General features: G+C 41.5%; 2 protein-coding genes across 2 annotated transcripts in view; one reads left to right on the top strand and one right to left on the bottom strand.

Annotated features, from left to right (window-relative positions):
- The first annotated feature begins 4,746 nt into the window (after window positions 1-4,746).
- arpc5b (actin related protein 2/3 complex, subunit 5B) lies at window positions 4,747-10,252 on the top strand. The gene is made up of 4 exons (XM_083911302.1): window positions 4,747-5,001; window positions 6,960-7,032; window positions 7,198-7,374; window positions 8,042-10,252. The coding sequence occupies exons 1-4, from the start codon at window positions 4,862-4,864 to the stop codon at window positions 8,102-8,104; spliced, it is 453 nt and encodes a 150-aa protein (XP_083767428.1). The 5' UTR covers window positions 4,747-4,861; the 3' UTR covers window positions 8,105-10,252.
- Window positions 10,253-12,153: 1,901 nt separating this feature from the next.
- Window positions 12,154-21,615, bottom strand: part of hmcn1 (hemicentin 1) — a gene marked incomplete at its 5' end in the record, with an annotated part of 85,367 nt that continues 75,905 nt past the window's right edge. The window contains 21 exons of the mRNA XM_083911459.1: window positions 12,154-13,375; window positions 13,626-13,752; window positions 13,853-13,972; window positions 15,642-15,770; window positions 15,883-16,008; window positions 16,152-16,265; window positions 16,347-16,481; window positions 16,572-16,691; window positions 16,960-17,022; window positions 17,211-17,448; window positions 17,732-17,853; window positions 17,997-18,134; window positions 18,293-18,439; window positions 18,537-18,707; window positions 18,968-19,138; window positions 19,299-19,469; window positions 19,574-19,744; window positions 20,414-20,584; window positions 20,676-20,846; window positions 21,018-21,287; window positions 21,469-21,550. Coding sequence (XP_083767585.1) covers window positions 13,009-13,375; window positions 13,626-13,752; window positions 13,853-13,972; window positions 15,642-15,770; window positions 15,883-16,008; window positions 16,152-16,265; window positions 16,347-16,481; window positions 16,572-16,691; window positions 16,960-17,022; window positions 17,211-17,448; window positions 17,732-17,853; window positions 17,997-18,134; window positions 18,293-18,439; window positions 18,537-18,707; window positions 18,968-19,138; window positions 19,299-19,469; window positions 19,574-19,744; window positions 20,414-20,584; window positions 20,676-20,846; window positions 21,018-21,287; window positions 21,469-21,550 — 3,324 coding nt within the window. The 3' untranslated portion in view covers window positions 12,154-13,008. The remainder of the gene's footprint in view (window positions 13,376-13,625; window positions 13,753-13,852; window positions 13,973-15,641; window positions 15,771-15,882; window positions 16,009-16,151; window positions 16,266-16,346; window positions 16,482-16,571; window positions 16,692-16,959; window positions 17,023-17,210; window positions 17,449-17,731; window positions 17,854-17,996; window positions 18,135-18,292; window positions 18,440-18,536; window positions 18,708-18,967; window positions 19,139-19,298; window positions 19,470-19,573; window positions 19,745-20,413; window positions 20,585-20,675; window positions 20,847-21,017; window positions 21,288-21,468; window positions 21,551-21,615) is intronic.

A 21,615-nucleotide genomic window follows, 5' to 3' on the forward strand; every position in this document is an offset into this window, starting at 1 on the left:
AGAAAGAGTGAGGGAGTGGAAGGAAGACAGAGAGAGAAGGAAGAGAAATGCGTATTCATGCCTAGTGTCTATTGACTGTCTACAGGAAAGCTGTGTGTGTGTGTGTGTGTGAGTGTGTGTGTGTGTGTGTGTGTGTGTGTGTGTGTGTGTGTGTGTGTGTGTGTGTGTGTGTTCCTGACTTAGTCTACACTTGGGGATCTTGGGGTAAATAGGGACGGCTTGTCCATCTGGGGACAAAAGCAGACTTTTGAAGACACATTGTTCTGTAACCGCAAAAGTTTTATATCGTTTTGGTCCAGCATCTACACGGATGAAGCGTAATGGGAGCCTGAAACCGTTATTTTCTGAAGCCGGGACCCAGAGTGGATTAAAAAAACCCTGCCGCCTTTGCGTTGTCGTGTCGACAACTAAACCACATATATTGTTAGTCCTAGCCTTGGCCCCTGTGTCTGCACAGTGCAGCTTGGTAAGAGGAGATAGGGGGAGAGACGGGCCTCAGCAGCCATGGAGTTTTATTACTCTGAGCGGCATGCATGGGAATGAATGACCATATATTTCTTTATTTTCTCTGATGGTCTGAATAAGTCGCTAAAGATGTCACTAGTCGCTTTTTATAAATAAATTTGCCAAGAAGAGAAGCGAGCATGTCGGCAAGTTAGCAACCCTGTTTATATACAGCGAGTCACAACGCCACATATAGGCCTGGCATGTGTACTACAGCGTTTTGTGTCGTTTTCAATGGTTTTGTGTAGAAGCAGATATTCTTGAGACAACGCCATGTGTACAACAGAACGAGGGGGAAAAAAGATTGTTGTGGGACGTGTTGATGTACCCATAGGCTGTGGGCGTGTGTGTGTGTGTGTGTGTGTTGTTTTTTTTTTGGGGGGGTGAATGACTCGAATGAGACACCTCTGTTTTCACAATCACAATATCCTGCTATTCTGGTTGTGTTATTCAGCTCCGTAGAAATGTCCAGTGAGCAACATTTTCTCACTCCAAGAACAGTTGCGGTCCTAAGTCAATATAGTGTGTGTGCGTGTATGTGTGTGTATGTGTGTGTGTGTGTGTGCGTGTGTGTGTGTGTGTGTGTGTGTGTGTGTGTGTATGTGTGTGTGTGTGTGTGTGTGTGTGTGTGTGTGTGTGTGTGTGTGTGTGTGTGTGTGTGTGTGCGTGTATGTATGTATGTTGGTGGGGACGGGAGTTCCGCAATGGGAAACACTTTAACTCGTGTTACCCTTTTGCCTTCAGGGCCGATAAGGAAATTAAAAAATTCCACTACCAAAAAAAAACATTGACAAAACGTAGGTGTGTCCCATTGACTTCCCAGAAGAGCCCTGTATGTTAGGAACTAATTTCTATTGGTCAGGATTCACACCATTGCTGTGTGCCTGTTACCCATGGCAACATCACAAGTCTCTCAGTGGGAGTTCAACATGAGCTCAGAAAAGTTCATGGATGAAAAGATTGGAGGGAGCCAAAACTTTCACCAATTTGTCTTGTAGTCTGACAAGCGGATATGTCTGTATATGTTTATTCCAAATTGTGTCACTGATTCAAATATAGATGAATGCGTGCATTAGCGACATGGAAAGTGTGTCTTACTTCCTGCAAAGAGAAAAATGCACATTCACGTGGGAAACCCTGACATCACAGAGCTTACGCGGTGGTCCACTCAGTAGTGGCTGACTGACTTAAATAATGCATCACAGCAGTGAAATCGTCAGTGGACACAGTGAGTCAGCGCACACATAAACACACACACACACACACACACACACACACACACACACACACACACACACACACACACACACACACACACACACACACACACACACACACACACACACACACACACACACACACACACACACACACACCAATGCTGGTTGTGAAGATAATCTATTTGGATTCCAGCAGATAAAACTCAGCTTTTATCACAGGAGCAGTTGCATCATCCCAGCAGACTAAATGCTCATACAATCATAGGGGTGAATTATATGCAGGTTTATCCCACACTAATGCCCACTGCATGTGATTTATTTAGTTTGTGACAAAAACGATATCCCTTAAACCTTATTTCATTTGTAGATTTCAAAACATTATACATATGCTTCTATACTGTTTATGTTTCTCTTTGTACACAGGTTTCTCTTGAAAAAGAGATCTTGATCTCAGTGAACATTGCTGTCCAATCAACACTAGACCATAGAAATTGAATGGCAGTAGTGTATAAAGAACAGTCATTGAACTGTTTGCCTTGGTCGTGTAAGTTAAGTGTGTCACACTCACTAGTCATTAATTTAATAGATAGAATGTGATGTTTTACCAATGGAAATAAGTAATTCAATCTTCAATTCCTCTCTAGCAGCAAGGCAACACGTCTCAATGCTTTGTATAACTTTACTCCTCACCTCAAGGAGTATTTTTTTGTGGAAGTTTATTTGTACGTTAGGTAGATGGTAATGTCAGATTTGTGAATCTCTCACAAGATGGTTTAAAGGCTCACTTACTGAAATTAATAACTAACTTTACTCATACGTTGACCTGTATCAGTACACTCATTTAAATCATCCTGATCATGATTGTGATTTTCTAAATTATAGAAGGGAATGTAATATCACTCTTGGAAAATTTGTAGGTATGTGAAGATGTTTGAGTTGGAAAAGTATGATTCGGGACTCTAATGTAGCAACATAAACCTGATCTTGTATTAGCAGCAGCCGTATGCCTTGGCTATGGTTAGCAGGAGGCTAACGTATTAGCAACCTTCGACAATGCATTATCTGTAGCTGCTGTGACCAGGCTTTTTCCATAGAAAATCAGCTCACACAACTTAACCCCGATCATCAGAAGTTGTAGTTGTCAGAGGAAAAGTAATTTAGCAGTTTATCTGTCCAAGAAAAGAACAGCAAGCTCCTTAGAAATTGTTTTCAAACTTGAAAGAGACATTTACTCTATGGATTTTTCATTATTGTTGATGGTCAAACTTTTTAGCATCATTTTGTTGAAGGAGTAAATTTGTTTGGTGGTGACTTCATTTTGTTTTGTTACAACTAACTTTCTTCATAATATAGTGTAGAAGAGAGACCATGTGACAAACAGATTAACATCATAAAACATAAAGAAAAAAGACTCCCTGTCCTCACCGTACTGTAATCCTTTGAGTTCCCTCCAAAGACGTATGTCACTCACTGAAAATGCTCTCAATGGAATTGTAGTCTTTTTTGTGCATTACGCTGAGGTTCATGTGATAAATATCAACATATATGAAATAGAAGCAAGAAATTGGTATTGAAAATTTAAAAAATATGTGCATTGTAATAGCCTACTGTAGCAGAGATCTTCATCCTCCAAAGGGTGTTATAATCTTTCCAATATTATTTTTCCCCCAAAACATATGTCTGAAAATATAGATGAACACGAATGCAAAATATAATTAGCAAAGATAAATTTGTGAAAAAATAAATAAATCTACACAACCTTGATGACAGGCTTACTGGCTTATAGGCAGGGTAACCAATGCACAGATACAATTGAGCTGAAGGACTCGATGTGCCTTCATAATGTATATTTAACATTAACATAGGATGTATAAGTTCATGAATATGTTATTAATGATCATTGTAATATCTTAGTATTGTATGCACCATAAAAGCTGTGTGTATAGGCTTTAGGCCCAATTTAATATGCAACTCTATTTAATACAATATTTGTAGAAGGGGGGCCGTGCTTCATCTCTCTTTCCTTGGCCTAAAAACGTTGAAGACCCCTGTACTATAGTAACGATGTGGTTAAAGGTTAAATTTGGAGAAAGAGCAGAATACCGCCATCTAGTGTCTCAAGATCGTAGTCGCAACAACAGAATATAATCAGAAGTAGTCGTGTTACCATGTGTAGTCACTGTTACTTTAGTGGTTGCTTGCATCTCTGGAAGTGTCTTTGTCTGTCTGTCTTTGTGTCTGTCTTTGTCTCTCTCTGTCCATCTGTCCGTCTTTTCTCTCTTTCTCTCTCTTTTTTTTCCTCCCCAACCGGTGCAGACAGATGTCCGTCCTCCACAGAGCTGGGTCTGTCTGACGTTCCTGCCTGTTATAGGGAAGGTTTTTGTTGCCACCGTACTCTACAGGGGAATTGTTGGGTCTATGTTTATCATAAATAAGTCATAGAGTGTGGTCTTTACCTGCTCTGTAAAGTGTCCTGAGATAACTTTTGTTTTGATGTGGCACCGTAAATTAAAGTTAGTTGAATTGAATTAATGGCTGGTAAAATGTAAACAGAACATCACTGTCAAACCCGTCCAAACATTTTAAAAATATTAATTCAGACTACATTTTTTTAATGGAAAAGCAATACTTTCATTTTGTATCCCTCAAAACGATATATATATATATATAGCTTTTAATAAATATTCTACATATTAAACATTTAAAGTAACAGACAGGAATAGGCAAAATATTGATAAATGTAAACAGAAATGTTGCTGCATAACCCATTGTATATGTTATTTTGTCCCTGTATTTGAACTTGAAGGGCTACTATTTTATGCCCAGATTATTTACTTGCGTGGTTTCGTTATACACTATTATTCAATGAGCACCGTTGGAGTGAGCCTACTACATTTGTAATGTTGTGTCGCCCTCTAGCGGTCACACATGGGAAATACAGACAGCGACCTGCGGTTTCAGATGTTGTCCACTGGGGGGCGATGTCGTGCGCGCGGAATCACAACCCACCCAGAGGAAAAAGGGAGGAAGTCAGGAAGCTGCCTGCTTGTGACAGCCGTATCAAAGAGGACCACAGTAAAAATAGACCGGACTTGAGCTTGAACTCTTGTCCGTTTCTGTCACAATTAGACTCCGACATGTCGAAGAACACCGTGTACGCCCGCTTCAGGCGCGTTGACGTGGACGAGTTCGACGAGAACAAATTCGTGGACGAGGAGGACGGAGGAGAAAACCAGCTGGGTCCCGACGAGGCAGAGGTGGACTCCCTCATCAGGCAATATCCTTTATTAGCTAGCGTCTCTTGTTAGCAAGTATGGCCTGCACACAAACAGCCACAGTCGATACGTCTGTGTATATTTAGGGTTCTTGTTTATCTGCACATTCCCTCTGTATGTATAAACGCTGCTTGGATTTATGAATGGGCGTTTTGTAAGCAGGCCAGTCGCTGCTGAGACTTGCCTGGCCGTCGCATTCCAGGGATTTCTGCTTCAAGACAGAACAGGCTTTTTATGCATGTTTATTAACAGCCAGTATACATTTTGCATAACTATGATTTAACAATTGAATCTTACAAAGCCTTTAATAACCGCCGTGTCTTTAATACTCGTGCAACTTTACTGTTTCTGCAGGTAAGGTAATTAATAGGAGTGTTGCAGAGGTCAGGCTCAACATGTAAGTGTAAAACATGTTTTCTTTTTGACACAGCAGTTACGATTTGAGTGTTATTGTTTATGGAGAGACCTGGAAGTGTTTCTGTATAGTCAACAGTTTCAGTCTTAAAGGCCTTATAAGGCAGGAAAGTGCATCACTTCCTCATTGAATAAGACAGTTACCTCCCACTTTATGTTACAGTGCAGAGGAATTAAAGGGTAGATTCACATTTTCAAGTCTGACAGTAACAATACTCAAAATCTGAACGTGAAAACTAAACTGTAGGGCACACTGCTTATACTGGGTATACTGGAGAGACGGGCAGTACTATGACTTTCTGTTATACTGGGTGTGAAGAGTACTACATTCACTCTGTGTGCTACTAGCTGAGCAGAGAAACGCTTTAAAGAGGGTTGTTTGTACTAAAACAACTGTAGGAGAAAGAGGCTGGATTTGTCTGATTAAAGAGTACTGAATCCTTTTATTGGAGCAGGCCTTTTTGCCAAAGCAACTGGACTTTTCATCCATTACAATCAAGATGCATTAATATGTTATATCTTCACAGGCAGTAATGGACAGGAGGAAACATTTATATAGCAGCTATAGCAATAATTCTTTAAATGTACATGGATACAAATGGACATGTGAGCATTGACATATGACATGTGAGTTTCAAAGACAGCACTACAATTAGACCGCTTATTTATACATTTTATTTTTTAGGTATCTCTTATATTGTATTTTTATATTACTGCTTTGATGTGAATTTCCCAGCTTGGGATCAATAAAGTATTTATATTCTATTCTATACTATACTATACCATACTATAAGATAACATATTTCATTGTACCGTTTAGCCGTAAAATTAGAAACTTTGTGACCAAGTCGAGCTGAAACCAGACAAGCTTTCTCATTTTAAAGCTGAATGCTACACTATCTACCACTTTTTGGAAATGCGTTATGTGAGAAATATGCTATATAGTAACAGAATATTGATTCATATTTGATCAGCGCTGCCTAGTTTCACGGTTTGATCCGATCATGAGCAGATGTTGCGCCAGAGACACATCGGCTCTGATTGGTTGTCGGTTTGGGTGCAATGGATCTAGCAGATGACATTAGGAGCAGACAGAGAGGTAGAGATACATTTCTGTTTCACAGATCGTCTGTCTCATTGTGCTGTCAGAATTGTGCCAATTTCAGGAAATATAAAAAGTGCTTATTGTGTGTGCTTTACATACAAATGCATGTTCAAACACCCTGCAGACAGCAATTACACAGACATGCACAGACACCTACAGACACCTACAGACACCTACAGTAACTGATCATAAGCCTTAGAAGTTTTCTCTTGAAAGTGGAGACAGTTACGGCAGATCTCAGGTCATCAGGCAGGATCTGTCGAAAACCAACCCCTCACCAGTGGTCCGACTGTATTGTAATCCAAATCTAATAGTCATAAATCCACAGAATTGCGATGACTTGACACTGGGCTCATGTATCATATTTGGGCTTGTAGCTAGTATTGTGATGAGGAGGTTTGCCTTGAATGTGCTGTGTTGCATCCTTGACCCTCCCTGCACAGGAAACCTCATGGAGGCTTTACAAGCAGTCCTGAAGAACCCGCCAATCAACACAAAGAACCAGAACGTCAAGGTGGGTTTGGTTTTTCTGGGACATAATCAATGGCATTTTGTGAGAAGAGGTTCCTCCTTTGGTTCATGTACAGTAGAGCGATGTGGCAGTGAGTGATTCAGTCTGGAAGCAGGCTTGTAATTAACTTCAACTCTTGTCTTTACACGTCTCTACTTTTCTTTTCAGGATCGTGCAGAGGGTTTGGTGCTGAAGGTGCTCAGCGCATTTAAGAGCAGTGACATTGAGAAAGGGGTGCAGTCCCTCGACAAAGATGCCGTGGACCTGCTTATGAAGTACATCTACAAAGGCTTTGAGAGGCCGTCAGAAAACAGTAGCGCAGTCCTACTGCTGTGGCACGAAAAGGTAAATATTTACACTTCCTCAAGAGAAACTATTGATTTTCACTGACCATTTTTCTTTTAGGCTTGTGAAAATCTGACTGATAGTAAAAATGTGATTAAGTAAATGTGATGTTTTAATGCAATGCGTTCAACTTAAGCAAACCTATTAATTTTATAGTAAAATTGTCAAAAAAATTGTATATAATGTCGATCAGTGAGTGATCCACTTAATAAGGTCAGTATTTAATCTGATAACAGTCGGATCAGTTCATCCCTTATTGATTTTGGGATATGTAGATAAAACTGGCTTGACTAGAGGGAGGAGCTTACGTTTGAAATGAGGCTGATGGGCGAAATTTAAATTAAAACACCTCCATGTCAAGCCAAGCCTGAGGTTAGAAGACAAAGTGCCTTTGAATGTTTGAAATGTTAAGTGGTTCAAAGCCTGTGACATTGTTTTCTCTTGGATGTAGCTTTAGTACTTTTATTCAAATCACAGAACACATATCTATCTGTCTGACAAATTTAGCCTCTGGGGCAACAGTTAACATTTCAGGCTTTCAAATGTATTTGGCCAGTGGACAAGACTTCCTCCGCCCAACTCTACACCTTCAGTGTTTAACAAAGACTCAGCTTTAGTATAAAAAACAAAACATAACCTGACCGTATTCTTCGTCCTGTGTCTCCAGGTTCTGGCAGCTGGAGGAGTAGGCAGCATCGTCAGGGTACTGACAGCGAGGAAGACGGTCTAAACGAGAAGCCGAGGATCAGTTGACATCACTGACACACACAGTATACTGTTAATTTAATCATAACAGATGGCAAAGTGGCTGAAAGAAAAAAACCCAACATATTTAACCCTATTTGATCCTGCTGCGTTCAAGGGTATATTTAAAAAAAAAAGAGAAAGGAAAAATCAAACCTGGGTCAAATTAGGTTAAAAATAAATGTGTTTTTCTTCTTTCTCCCTATTCATCGTGTCCCTCACAGGGTGCTACAGAGAACCTCATATCCCATGTGTCTGTGCTGCTTCATGGCTCTTACAGTCCATGTCATTCCTATACAATATGTGCTCATTCTACACTAGAGCGGTTCCTAACTTCTTCATCTTTAAAAAGTGGTGAAAACACATATTCATGCTACAGGAAAATTCTGTTTTTGTGAATTACTGGATTATTTTAACTCTAATTGATCACAAGCGTAAACGGTTGGGAGCCACTGCTGTACACAGCACTGTACCTACTGTATACATTCATATAAATAAGACACATTTGTGCTCAATCACAGGCACGACTCCCAGCATTTTATCCTCCGTTGACTTCCACACAGACACACAGAGGGTTTTAGCTTTGCTTCTCTCAGGAAAACTCTCTCAGTATTTGTTTTTCAATTATTCCCTTGTGATATGTCTTCAGCAGAGTTTTCCTGATGAAATGAAAGCCTGATTCTCTGTCAGTAAATCCTCTCATTGCCTCTCCCTCTCACACTCTAGCAGTAGGAGGCTCTTGAAAAGCACAGTCACAGATGGAGGGTGGTGGATTTGCTTACAGGGGTCGCCATTTACCCCGGGGGGGGGGGGGGTTGACTGCTGCCCCAGTTAAGGGTTGTTACCCACGATGCATCTCCACCGCCACTCTTATTAATCCCATTTTACTGCTCCTCACATCCCTCGTATGTCTGCCTCTCTCATGCACCATCTGCTACTGTGTAGGGCACTATGTAGCTCTGCTGGTACTGTTAATAGATGATTTTTTTTCTCTATGTGCAGGAACATAATGTCTCACCCCAAGAATACGCTCTCAGATAATTTATATCTATTATTTTGGTATTTAAGAGAAAAATAATCAGGGATTAAACATTTTCCTCTTAGTTTTGTTTAACAGTAATGAGTCTTGCTTCAAGGCCAAACCCCCACTAGATTGAAATTAAAAAACTGCTTAAAAGGTTTGACAATAGCAGCGTGCTTGATGTGCAGGAGAGACTAAGAGAATTAATATTTAGTTTTACCGAAAACGGGGAAATTTATGAGATTTTTAAAAGAAATTGTTTGCATGCATGCATTTTCTCAAGCATTTCATACCTGTCTTTTCTACACGTTATGTGTTAAGTGATTTTTGTAATGAATCAGTTTTCAATGTACACAAACAAATCCTCCACACAAGTGTCGTCTCACAGCAGGAAGCCATGTTGTTACTACCACACATGCTTTTGATTTCCATACATCTTCTAACAAAAGCAGGAAAAGTGGAAATATAAAAGTTTTATCTGCCTTATCAGGTAGGTTACATCTGTTGCCAAATGACTTATTTTGCTTTCATGGAAATATTGTAGCTTATTTGCCCTTGTGTGTTAGATAAGAGTTTTTAAAACAAAGTGGTGGAGTTATTATTATAAACTGTACAAATGAACATACAAGAAAAGTGTGTTGAGGTTCTAAAAGTTGCTGTTTTGAAACTATTATGTAGATATAGTGATCAGGGAATTCAGTTCCAGCATAATGTTTTGTTCCTGCTCATTTCCAATCAAACACTGAGAGGAGTTTTCACTGGATGTTGCTTTTTCTCAAACACATCACAGTCACAAGTTCTCACCAGTTGATATTTAGACATGGGGTTTTCATGTTTGAAAACTGTCACCAGTGATGATGCATCCTGACATTAGATTCTTTTTTTTTAAGGCAGTAAAGTCTAGTTTCACATGAAAACGTGTAGAAGAACAGCCTGAGTTCTTCTTCTGCTTCATGTACTTCTAGTCAGAAATGCTCTTCTAGCCGTGGGCGAGAAGATGAGGGAACATACCAAACTGATGTACAAACTGCCTTACTCGATATTCCTTTTTTATGTTTGTGCTTTTTTGACAGAAAAAAAATAAAAAGGTATGAATGCTGATCATATCTTTGTCATGGCTCTTGATGTTTTACATGCGCACACATACAAGTCAGGGTGTTTACCACTGCTAAAACTACATTTTGGACCTACAGTATGGAAGTATTCCGACCCCTTTACTTTTTTCACGGTGTATGTTGCAGCCTTATATTTAAAGCAGGATGCAGCCACCACCGCGCTTCACTGTTGGTGTTGTGTTGCAGAGGTGATGAGCAGTGCCTAGTTACCTCCAGATGTGATGCTTAGAATTGACGCCAAACAGTTTGATTTTGATTTAATCAGACCAGATAATCATCTCACAATCTGAGGTGCTTTTTTTTGTCGCAAACTCCAAACTCGTGTCTCACCGAGTAGAGACTTGCATGGCCATAAAGCTCAAATCAGTGGAGCGTTGCAGTGATTTTTGTCCTTCTGGAAGTTTTTCCAGGATCTCTTACAGGACCTCTGGAGCCATAATAACTCTCTGGTTCTTGGTCACCTCTCTTGCCAAGGCCCCTCTCCCCCCGATGGCTCAGTTTGGCTGGGTGGCCAACTCTCAGAAGGGTCCTGATGTTCCAAACTTCTTCCTTTAAAGAAGGAGGCCACAATGCCCGTGGCAACTTCCAATGCTGCAGAAAATCTTTCTGTAGCCTTCCCCGGATCTGTGCATCGACACAATCCTGTCTCTGAGCTCTGCAGGCAGTCCCTTCCACTCATGGCTTAGTTTTTGCTCTTGCATTGTCAGCTGTAAGCCCTTATAGGTGTGTGTGCCTTTCCAAATCATATCCAATCAATTGAATTGACCACAGATGTATCCCAATTGAAACATCTCAGAGATGATCACGAGATCTGCAAGAGAAGTGCAAAAGGCCGGAATACTCATGTCGATGTGATGTTTCTGTTTTCTCTTTTCAATAATTCAGGAGACAATAATTTAAACGATATAAGCATGAGGCTACAACGTGTAAAAAGTGAAGGGTTCTGAATACTTTCTGAATGTACTGCGTAAGATAGAAGTAAAAAATCTTTCACTTTTACTCCAAAACTAAGACTAATGACATCCTAAGTGGCTTCCCTAGAGACAGCGGTCAAACACCTTTTGAGACCTGTTTTAGATTGGACAGGTCATAACAAATAATAGAGTCAATGTATAATACTTTATTTGATTTTTTATTTACATTTTTTGCATTTATCCCATTAAACCCTTAAAAACATGAATTTATTTAATAATTCTTGTTTGCAATCACTCTCCAATCATCTTCATATTCTGTTTTATGGAAATAAGTTAAGATTTCTTGGATTGTATGTTGTCTACCAGATTTTGTTTCCATTTCCCATTACTTCATCCATATTATATCCATGATAGGGGGCTAGAGCCGATCCCAGCTGACATTAGGCGCAAGGCCCGTTACACCCTGAACAGGATAAAGACAGACAACGATTCATGCTCACATTCACTCCTACTGGATATTTAGAGTCACCAATAAACCTAACCCTTTGGGAAGAAGCTGGAGAAAACCTACACAGACACAGAGAACATGTATAGTCCACACAGAAGGCCTCTAAGTAGTAGCACTGTCACTGCTTGCTGAGGTGACAGAGCTACTACACCACCATGCTGCCCCTCCCTATTACAACACTCATAATATACATTAAACATATACTAGATTGTTGGTAATTTAACATGTTGAGTGCTACTAGATATTGAGAACCCCCCCCCCCCAAAAATACAATTTTAAAAACCTATATACCTAATATTTTCAAAACAGCCACTTTTTGACTCTAGCACACTCATTTGGTTGTATGGTCATTTATAATGTTACTCATTTTTCTGTAAGTAGCTTGAAAACTTTTGATTTGTTACTCACACTTAAGAACCTTTTTATTTTTTATCCTAGATGCTTTATAAGGATCAGGGCTGTTTGATGCAGTAGTGGTGCAGACATAAATTATGCTTAATTTCAGTGTATATTCATTTATTACATTTTTATTACAAAATGGATACAATAAGTACAGTATGGCAATACATTATGAGAAAAAAAACATATGTACAAGTCATAAAAATAAAATACATCTTGGTATCAACGATTGGATGGAGCAGTATATGGCACATTGATGATGTTGTCGGTGTAAGGAGTAGATAGGGTTTCTATTCGATGAACTTGTGTGTGTGATAGGCCGCTACCTGAGGATGTAGTATATGTGACAGTCAAGTTTTCTATCGCCAAAATAAGCACCATATCTGAACAGTCACATCGCCACTTAAGTGATTGGTGACACAAAGGCTAAACAAAGGTGGGAACTGCCCATTTTTCTTGTTCAAGCACTTCCCAATAAGTTAATAATAGGTAGATGTAAAAAAGGCTAACTAAGTTTACTTAAGCAGAGCTGAAGTCTACTTTGTGAGCCAGCGGTGGTTGCTTCGTCTTTGAGGAGCAAAATCTTGTTGATCTTATAAATAAATCTTAAGGGACAGGGGGAAATAACAAGGCAAAATATCAAACTTTTCACTGCAAAAGTCCTGACAGACTGACGTGAGGATTCCAAGGATTAGAGGCAATAAATAGCCAGTTTCATCCAGGCAACCTGTTAACCTCTAGTGGCATATAATGTATCCACAATCTACTTCCTTACGTCTTCAGGGCTGTATGCACACACTCGCCTCTCTCACACTGAGAAAGTCTTTTCTTCAGTTTGTTTATTCATGTGGCTTTTTTTCCAAACCACTCCCACTCACTCATTTAGAATGCAATATATCATCGCACATGTGTCTCGCGTCATTTAAAGTGCTTTCAGTAGGGGTAGGCAGAGACGGCGATGTAGACGATGAAGGTCGTCTGGTACTCGATGCCTCCGTCTTCACTGTAGGAGAGGGCACGGACCTTCATGCGGTACGTGCGAGGCTCTCGTAGCGCCCGCGTGGTGAACAGCACTCCCTTCAGGTTCTCATCTCGCAGGGCAAAAGGTAACGTGACGTCCTCGTCCACCACTAGGAAGGAGGTCCTTGGGTGCATCACTCCGTCCTGTGTGTAGGCCACCAGTCTGATGAGGTCCTGGTTGGCTGCAATGCCAAAGGGAAGAGACAGCAGCTTGTACTCCAGAGCGTAAGGGCTCAGTGCGCACTCCAGGTCATTTGGCGGGCAGTTCTTCAGGCAAAACCTATAACATAGATAGCAGAATTCAGCTGAGTATACTGTGGGAAACAGAAAAGTAACAAATATCGTCAAAAAAAGATAGATTTATTCAAAGGAAATTGTCTAACTACTGTTTATAGTTAAGGTTGATTTCTAAACAAATTATATAAAAACCAAAAGGACAGCTGGAAAGCTGAAATTTATCTCTTTTGTTTCTGTATTTTGTGAATAATATCTTTAATGGGTTCATCCTAATTGAGTGTATTTTCTTTTACCCTGTGGCTGGATCCCTCTGGTAGTTTGGTGGACAGGGTGTGTCAATACATTGGTAACTTCCTCTCATGTTAAAGCACATCTGGTTCACTCCACACTGTATGTTCTGCTCCAGGCACTCGTCTATATCTGTAGATAGAGCAAACAGCTCATCATCATACAGCACATGCTATAATGAACACGACATGATGGTGATGGAAGGAAACAGGGAGTGGCTGGTGGTTCTCACCTTGACATGTCTTTCCACTGGTCATGAGGCGGTAACCAGCAGGACAGAGACACCTGTGGCTCCCTGGTGTGTTCATACACTCATGCTGACAGGCATCCCTCACCTCACACTCATTGATGTCTGTTGGTTTCACACACACATTCACATACACACAAACAGACACAGAATGATATAGAGAAAATCAGAGAATATAAATCATGTGTTAAGACAAATTTTTAAAGCTCAAAGTCCCATATTCACAGCAAACCAACAAGCAGCAAAGCACAGAGAGTTTCTGTATGAACAACTTTCATCCTCTCCCTCATCTCAACCCTGCCTGTCCTCCGTTGTTACCTAAGCAGGAGCCACCCCTGGACTCAAACCCCTGCTGACAAGCGAGGGAGCCCTGCTGTGAGGAATGTACTGGAGTCTCTCTGCGGCTCCTGCCCCTGTTGTGCCCCCTTGAGGTGGCTACATGGGAGTGATAGCTGTGAGAGGCCAAGTTGTGGTACATCTGCTGGTAGGCGTTGCGCTCAGGTGAGGATGGTGATGTTCGGTAGCCGAATGAGTAACTTTCATAGCTGGGCAGACGCTCCAGACCAGCACAGGATTTGCCATCCCCCAGAAGGTAGCGACCAGGTGGGCAGGTGCACTTGAAGCTGCCAGGCGTGTTGATGCACTGGTGGGCGCAGGGCTGGGGAAGCCGCTCACACTCATTTATGTCTGCCCTCAGCACAAAGAAAGACCAGCAGCAGGAAAAGACAAGATGGCACAGTGATAGAGGGGAAGGAGAAAAGGTGCAAAAGAATGCAGATGAACAGAAAAAGGTGATATTTAGAGGGATGAAAAGAACAAATGACACGGTGTGGGCCATGAAAAGAATGAGAATGAGGGAGATGAGAATGAGGGAGGGGGGAAAGGGTATATGTCAATTACCCCACTGTACAACAATACATTTTCATGTCCCTAAGACAGAAATGTATTGAGACGATAAATACATTTGTGTAATTTGAATGAGAGACTAAGATGATCTGCTCTCATATCAAATGAAAGTAATGCTTTGAAGACAATACATTCTGAATATAGTTAACGTTTTATATTGGGAAATCATATCAAATATAATTCACATTTGATATGATGAAATTAATATTTCACAAGGACAGACATCAGCGTACAATGTAAACAATGTCAGGAGGGAAACGGTGAATGTATGCAATTACAAAGCAACTCCAGGAAATAGCCAGATCCAAACATAAAGGTGACAGTTTGAGAAGTCAGAATTGGAAGAGGGTGAAAGGAAAGTAATAGACAGAGCTAGATGTCATGATGCTGGTCTTTTTGTGGTCTACGGGTCAAAGACGGACACATTTGTTTTCAGGTTCCCTCCCTCTGTATTTCTTTCTTCCCTTTCTCTTACTCCTATCTGACAGTGTACGTAAGAAGACTTCAGTGTAGAGCGTCAGAGGACCTGATACCATGCATTAAATCTTTGCAGGGTCATTAATGTTATGAGTTAGTCAGCGGTTTTAATTGCAGCATTTTAGAGATGTAAGCAAGCACTGGCAGAATATAATGTCTGATTTACGTTGCAGTCGACAGCAGAGTTGTTTTAGATTTTAAACAACACACAAAAAGAAACGTTTACTGGCAGAAGCAAGCAAGCTGATAAGAAGCGTCTTTTAACAGCTTAACATGCTGTATGCTTTGGCGAATTTCCTCCCTGATCAGTGCATATGAAGCCCTCTGAATGTATTAAAATATAGGATTTATGTTTTGTTATGTTTATGAGAGACATAACAGATGTACGTACCGACACAGGGCCGTCCAACTCCCTGTGATCTGTAGCCACGTGGACAGGTGCAGTGGTAGCTTCCTCTGGTGTTCTCACAGATCTGATTGTATCTGCATTGATGGGTGCCATCTCTGCACTCATCGATGTCTACAGCACAAAGCACACAGACGTAAATCATGTTGCAAAACTCTTTTACATTTGAGATTCAGCAAATTCTCTATGGCTTATTGAGAAATATTATATATTGGTGTTTACTCACCTACACATGTCCCATTGGCACCTTTAGTCATACCATTGGGGCACAGGTCAATACAGGTGTACCCACCACGTGTGTTTTTACACTGCTGGTCTGATCGACAAACCCTCTGTCTGCACTCATTTATATCTGGGGTGATCAGAGAGAGAGAAAATTATGTTATGTGAGGTTATCTCGAGAAATTGAATTATATATAAAAAAAGCCCCAAATAGTAGTTTTTCTTATTAATAATACAGATAAAGCACTATAGGGAGAGGAGTTGCTGTCTCACCTATACAGCGCCGGTTCCTGAGCTGATAGCCCGGCTCACAGGCGCATCGGTAGCTGCCAATCGTGTTCAGACAGTGTTGATTGCATGGATTGGACTCCTGGCACTCGTTCACATCTGAGCAACAAAGACCATCATAAAAAAAGGTTTCACATCAGCAACACTTGCTCAGTTGATCGATAAAGCTTGTCGAAGTACCTGCGCAGCTGAGACCATCAGCTGTTCTTCTGAAGCCACGCCCACAGCGCATGACGCATCGGTACGAGCCAATAGTGTTCTCACAGTCCTGTCCATCATGGCACATGTTCCCACCCAGTGAACACTCGTCGATGTCTACAAGAAGGAAGAACATTGAGTTATTTTTACTGTGCTCGTCACAACAAATGCTGACAGCACTGATTCAGAAGTGTGTTTGTTGTGTACCCTGACAGGTCCTGCCGTCAGCTGAGATGGTGAGGCCTCTGGGACAAGAACAGTAGTAGGTGCCCATGGCATTGTGGCAGGCGTGAGAACAGGGGTTTCTGACCTCACACTCATTTTCATCTGCAGAAGATAAATTATACATTAGTCTTGCTCGCCTGGTGTATAGCGCTGAAGCCCTCTCTTGTGCCGAATGTCAAGCCCTTTCCGCTATCTACAATCAGAACAGATTTAAGCATACAATGAAGTCCTCCTAAGTATGCCTTTAAATCCACTTTGTGTCTTGAAAAGCAAATTTTAAATAGACCTTTAACTTAACATATCACTATTATTAACTTGCTATAGACTACGTGTTGTTAGGAGCAGTCTAACATGCAGTGATAGACATTACCTGCACAGTAAGGCCCAGCTGACACCAAAGTGAATCCCTGAGGACACTGGTTACTGCGATCTCCTGGAATCATGTAAACATTTCATCATTAAATTTAGATAACAGTTAAGACAAAAACATGCCAGGAAAAGAAAGACCAGATGTAAAAGGTTGACTGAATGACTAAGTAACAGCAGAAGAAAAATACAGTATCGAATATCAAGTTAGTAGCCTTGTTCAGTCTCTCTCCCACAGTCAAAGTCACTACATACCCTTGGCGATACTAGCTTGGATGCTATACTCCAACATCTCTTCCAGGGGGTGGTAGTGAGCACTGATGGCTGTGGCGTGCAGCGTCTCTACGAGGTAGGGCATCTTGCCCTTTGAGCGGTCGTAGGAGATGGTGTGGTTCCACGAGTAGGGCACACTCTCCCTGTCGATGCTGAACATGCGGGTGGACAGAGCGTACAGCTGACCTGGGCCTGTCTGGATATAATCCTCGGTGTAGTCCTGAGTCGAACAAAGTGTACATGTGAGGCAGCTTTGAAGTATTTTAACAATTTGTAGCTAAGCTCCACAAATGAAATACTGTTTAATAAAGGTTCTGCAAGGGATTTTCAGAAAACTGGATAAAACAGAACTGAAAATACATTCAAGCATTTGGTAGGCTCACCTTTTTTTAAAATTTGGATTTTACTGCTTTTCCCCAATTTAAATCTGCATTAAGCAAAGTAAGAAATATACCTACCAATAGGCCACAGAGCCTTATCTCCTGCATAGCTTACTAATTTACCTTGATGCTGATGTCAGCATGTGAGGGCAGCTGCAGGATGTGTCCGTTTACTACGATGTCCAGTAACAATGCTCCATCTGAGTCCAGGCCTCGGGCAATGTGGGTCATCCTCAGGATCTCACCTAGCAAGAATAAACCGGAGACATTTGTCAGGTTTCACCCTATTAACTTAAATCATAAACAAAATCATCCGTTAACTGAGTATTTACACAATTAGCTGACATATTGATAATGATAAAGACAAGCCAGGCTAGTCCATTCTTACCTGTGGCAAACTCCACCTGTGTCTCTCGCCTGAAGATGCTTCCTGTTAGCGTGTAGCCGTTGACAGCCTCTCCTATTTCCTGTGCAGTGGTCCAGTAGACAGGGTTAAGGATGGAGATGAGCTTTCTCATTGCAGGACCTTGAAATTAAAGGAAAAAGAACAGCGTATTTAATTTATTATGAGTTGTATTGAGAAAATTCAAGAGAACAACTTAGTTGCATTGAGGCAGGTATTATTTGGTGCCATTTTATCTAAAAGTAGTGGATTTAAACAAATTAAACTGTTGTAAAACTCACCTAATGTCCTTGGGATATTAACAATAGTGGCCTTGATGATTCTGTCACCAGACTTGCTGTCTGTGATGGTGGCATTAAGGATGGCAATGCCAAACTCAATATCGTTGATGTTCCCTATGATGCTTCCTCGCGCCCTCTGGGGTCCACCTGAAAAAAAAAGAAAAGGGGATCAAGAATGCTTCAAGAGTTGCACTCGACTGCACTAGTATATACGTATATACGTATATATGCAAAAATGCTTTACCTGGGCATGTGTGACTGTTACATCTGGACAGCTGAGAGGAGTCTCCTGGACACATCCGACCATCGCTGTTAGGAGACGGACTGTTACAGAGACGGACACGTGTCCTTTCTCCGCCCCCGCAGGAAGCAGAGCATTCTCCCCACGGCTGCCATGAGCCCCAGTTGCCGTCAACTGTAATAATATATTCCCAACATACAAGTTATTGACGAACAGATATACAGCAGAGTATTCTTAATTGTCAAAAATAAACATAAATATTGGGACATTCTACGTTTGCCCAATGCTTGAACATATAGAAAAGAAGACACTGCCATCTTTATTTTCACTTCTTTCAACAGGTTAGTTCTATTTATTTAGAGCATGTGCAAAAAGGAGCCTCTCTACCCTTAGCCTTGTTGACCCCTGACACAGTGCGAAACATGCTGACTCACCAGGACAGTTGACTGTGCTGCATCTCTGTATCTGTGTATCTGCACCTGCACATGCTCTCCCACCATTGGCAGGTCTGGGGTTGTCACATGTCCTGTAGCGCCTCATCTGACCCCCGTTACATGTCTTGCTGCAGCTGCCCCAGCTGCTCCATGGACCCCAATTACCGCTGACTGAGAGAAAGAAAGACAAAATGTTAAAAACAGAGACGTAAAAGAGATAAGCCAAAAGAGCAGGTCTGTTACTGAGAATTTATTGTTTTACAGATACTGTAGATAGAAAGACAGATTTATTATTTAAGATTAAACATTTTTCCACATTATTATAACTCACTGGGGCAGGGGTCGCTGTTACAGAAGTCAATATGCACGTCATTGCCTTCACACTGCCTGCCACCATGCTGAGGGGCGGGGCTGGCACAGAGACGTGTCCTCTGTCTGGTCCCGCCTCCACATGAAACACTGCAGGCTCCCCAGCTCACCCAGGACGACCACTTCCCATCCACTGAAGGGGACGAGAAAAGAAGAAGCAGGACCATCAGTCACTTAGATTCTACTACTTTTCTTTCAATCTGATTTTATCGCAAAGTTCAGTCCCTGAGCTCGTACCAGGACAAGGTCTCTCCTTGCACACTTGTGTTTGGGTGTCTGTCCCCTCACACTGCGGCCCATTAAATGCTGGAGGAGGGTTGTTGCACAGCCGCATTCTGGACTGCATACCCTTACCACAGGTCTCACTGCATGGGCTCCATGGTAGCCAAGACCCCCAGTTACCCGCCACTGCAGGAGTAGAAACAGTCAGTCAATACACACAGGCCTACAATCACATTTCCTGTGCATTTCCTCAAGTAATGTACTTAAGTGTAATTTTGAGGAAGGACGTTTTTCCACTTGAAGCCACTCTAGACCTCTGCTCCTATACATTTCTAAAAGAAGCACTGTACTTTTTTCCCCCACTACATTTATTTGACGTCTAAAGTCACAAGTCACTTTGCTGATAATGAACATCAAACCAATAACATTACTAACAATAATCCAGTAATATAACATATAATATTCTCACATATGCTCACAGGGCCATTTTTGTGACTTATATATAGTAGTTGATACTGCTGATCATAATCATGCACTTTTACTAAAAAAATATTTTGAGCACTGGACTTTTACTTTAAAAATGAAATATTTTTGTACTGCTATTTTGTATTATTTTTCCTGGAATAAAGAATTAAGGCAAAAAGACCTGTTCATGGTAAACATGCAATTTATTATAAGCAGCTGACTTTAGTATTAAGAAGTTGAGAAAGGTGCAATTTTATACAAATACAAGATTTTTAGATAACAACTGGGACATCCATTTGATATTAGGCTCGGTTGTGCCTCATCTTACCACCTGTTCATACAGCTGCCAGTCTTCTGCTGCATTTACAAGAAATGTATCGAGTCACTCACCTGGGCAAGGTCTGACACTGCACATGATGACCTCCACTGCCTTTCCCTCACAGGGCCTGCCTCCATGCTGTGCTGGAGGGTTACTGCAGGTCCGGACCCGGGTCCTGTTGCCCTGACCACAAGTACGAGAACACTCCTCCCAGGGAGACCACTCTGACCAGTTCCCATCCACTGCAGCAGGACAAAGGTACAGACGTTACCACACGTGCCATTTGAACATACTGTCTACTTTAGAAGTACTGAATTATCAAAGCACTCTCACCTGGACAGGGTTTTCCCTGACAACTACGTGTCTCTGTGTTTGATCCTGCACAGTGACGCCCTCCATTGGCAGGTAGAGGATTGTTACACAGCCTCAGCCTCTTCTGGGACCCAACACCACAGGATACACTGCAAGGACCCCACTCTGTCCACTCTGAGTATCCCCCATGAACTGGAAAACAAATAAATGCATGTTAACACAACACATCTTTAGCCATTTGGTCAATTTAGATGGTTGCTTTCACTTCAATTTCTCTGAGGAGGATACAGAAGAGGAAGGATACTTTTAAACTGAAAATTTAAAAGGCACAATGCAAAAACATCCCCGCACTGTCCAGCTCACCTCGTACAGTAAAAGTGACCCTGACCAGCACTGATCCCAGCAGGTTTCTGGCCACGCATTCATATTCAGCTGTGTCCTCCTTCTGGGCGCTGCTGATCCTGAGTGAACCACTGGACAGGGTGGAGAAGCGGTTGTTGCCCAGAAGGGGGCGCCCCTGGCGAGACCACTCTATCATGGGAGTAGGCTCACCCTCCGCCTGACAGTTGAGCACAACTGTGGTGCCAGCATCCACCACTGTGTCCACTGGCTCCACTGTGATGGTTGGTGCAGCTGGAAGAAGATCAAAGGGCAGATCAATGTGATTAAACCTTTAAAGGGGATTTCAACTGATTGCACAAATCACAATTAATTTGGCATACTCTTTAAGGTTCTGACAACTTTCAAATTTTGTTCATAGAGCAAATGTCAGATGGTATGCTCAATAGGGCTGACAGGGAATATAAGCACTTACTCTGCAATGTAAGTGTGACACTTCTTTCCACCACCCCAGCATCGTTTGTTGCCACACACATGTAGTTGCCTGCATCTTCACTCTGTATAAAATTGAATAAAAACACAGGTAATTATCATAATCACAGAATAATTTGAATAATGTATA

Source organism: Echiichthys vipera (genome assembly GCF_963691815.1).
Source record: "Echiichthys vipera genome assembly, chromosome: 3".
Lineage (NCBI taxonomy): Eukaryota > Metazoa > Chordata > Actinopteri > Perciformes > Trachinidae > Echiichthys > Echiichthys vipera.

What these genes read in the sequence shown, in the direction of transcription:
- arpc5b (XM_083911302.1), top strand. Translation starts at nt 4,862, where the DNA reads ATGTCGAAGAACACCGTGTACGCCCGCTTCAGGCGCGTTGACGTGGAC. An exon ending in GTGGACTCCCTCATCAGGCA is followed by an intron (nt 5,002 to 6,959) that starts ATATCCTTTATT and finishes CCCTCCCTGCAC; the next exon opens with AGGAAACCTCATGGAGGCTT. An exon ending in TACTGCTGTGGCACGAAAAG is followed by an intron (nt 7,375 to 8,041) that starts GTAAATATTTAC and finishes CTGTGTCTCCAG; the next exon opens with GTTCTGGCAGCTGGAGGAGT.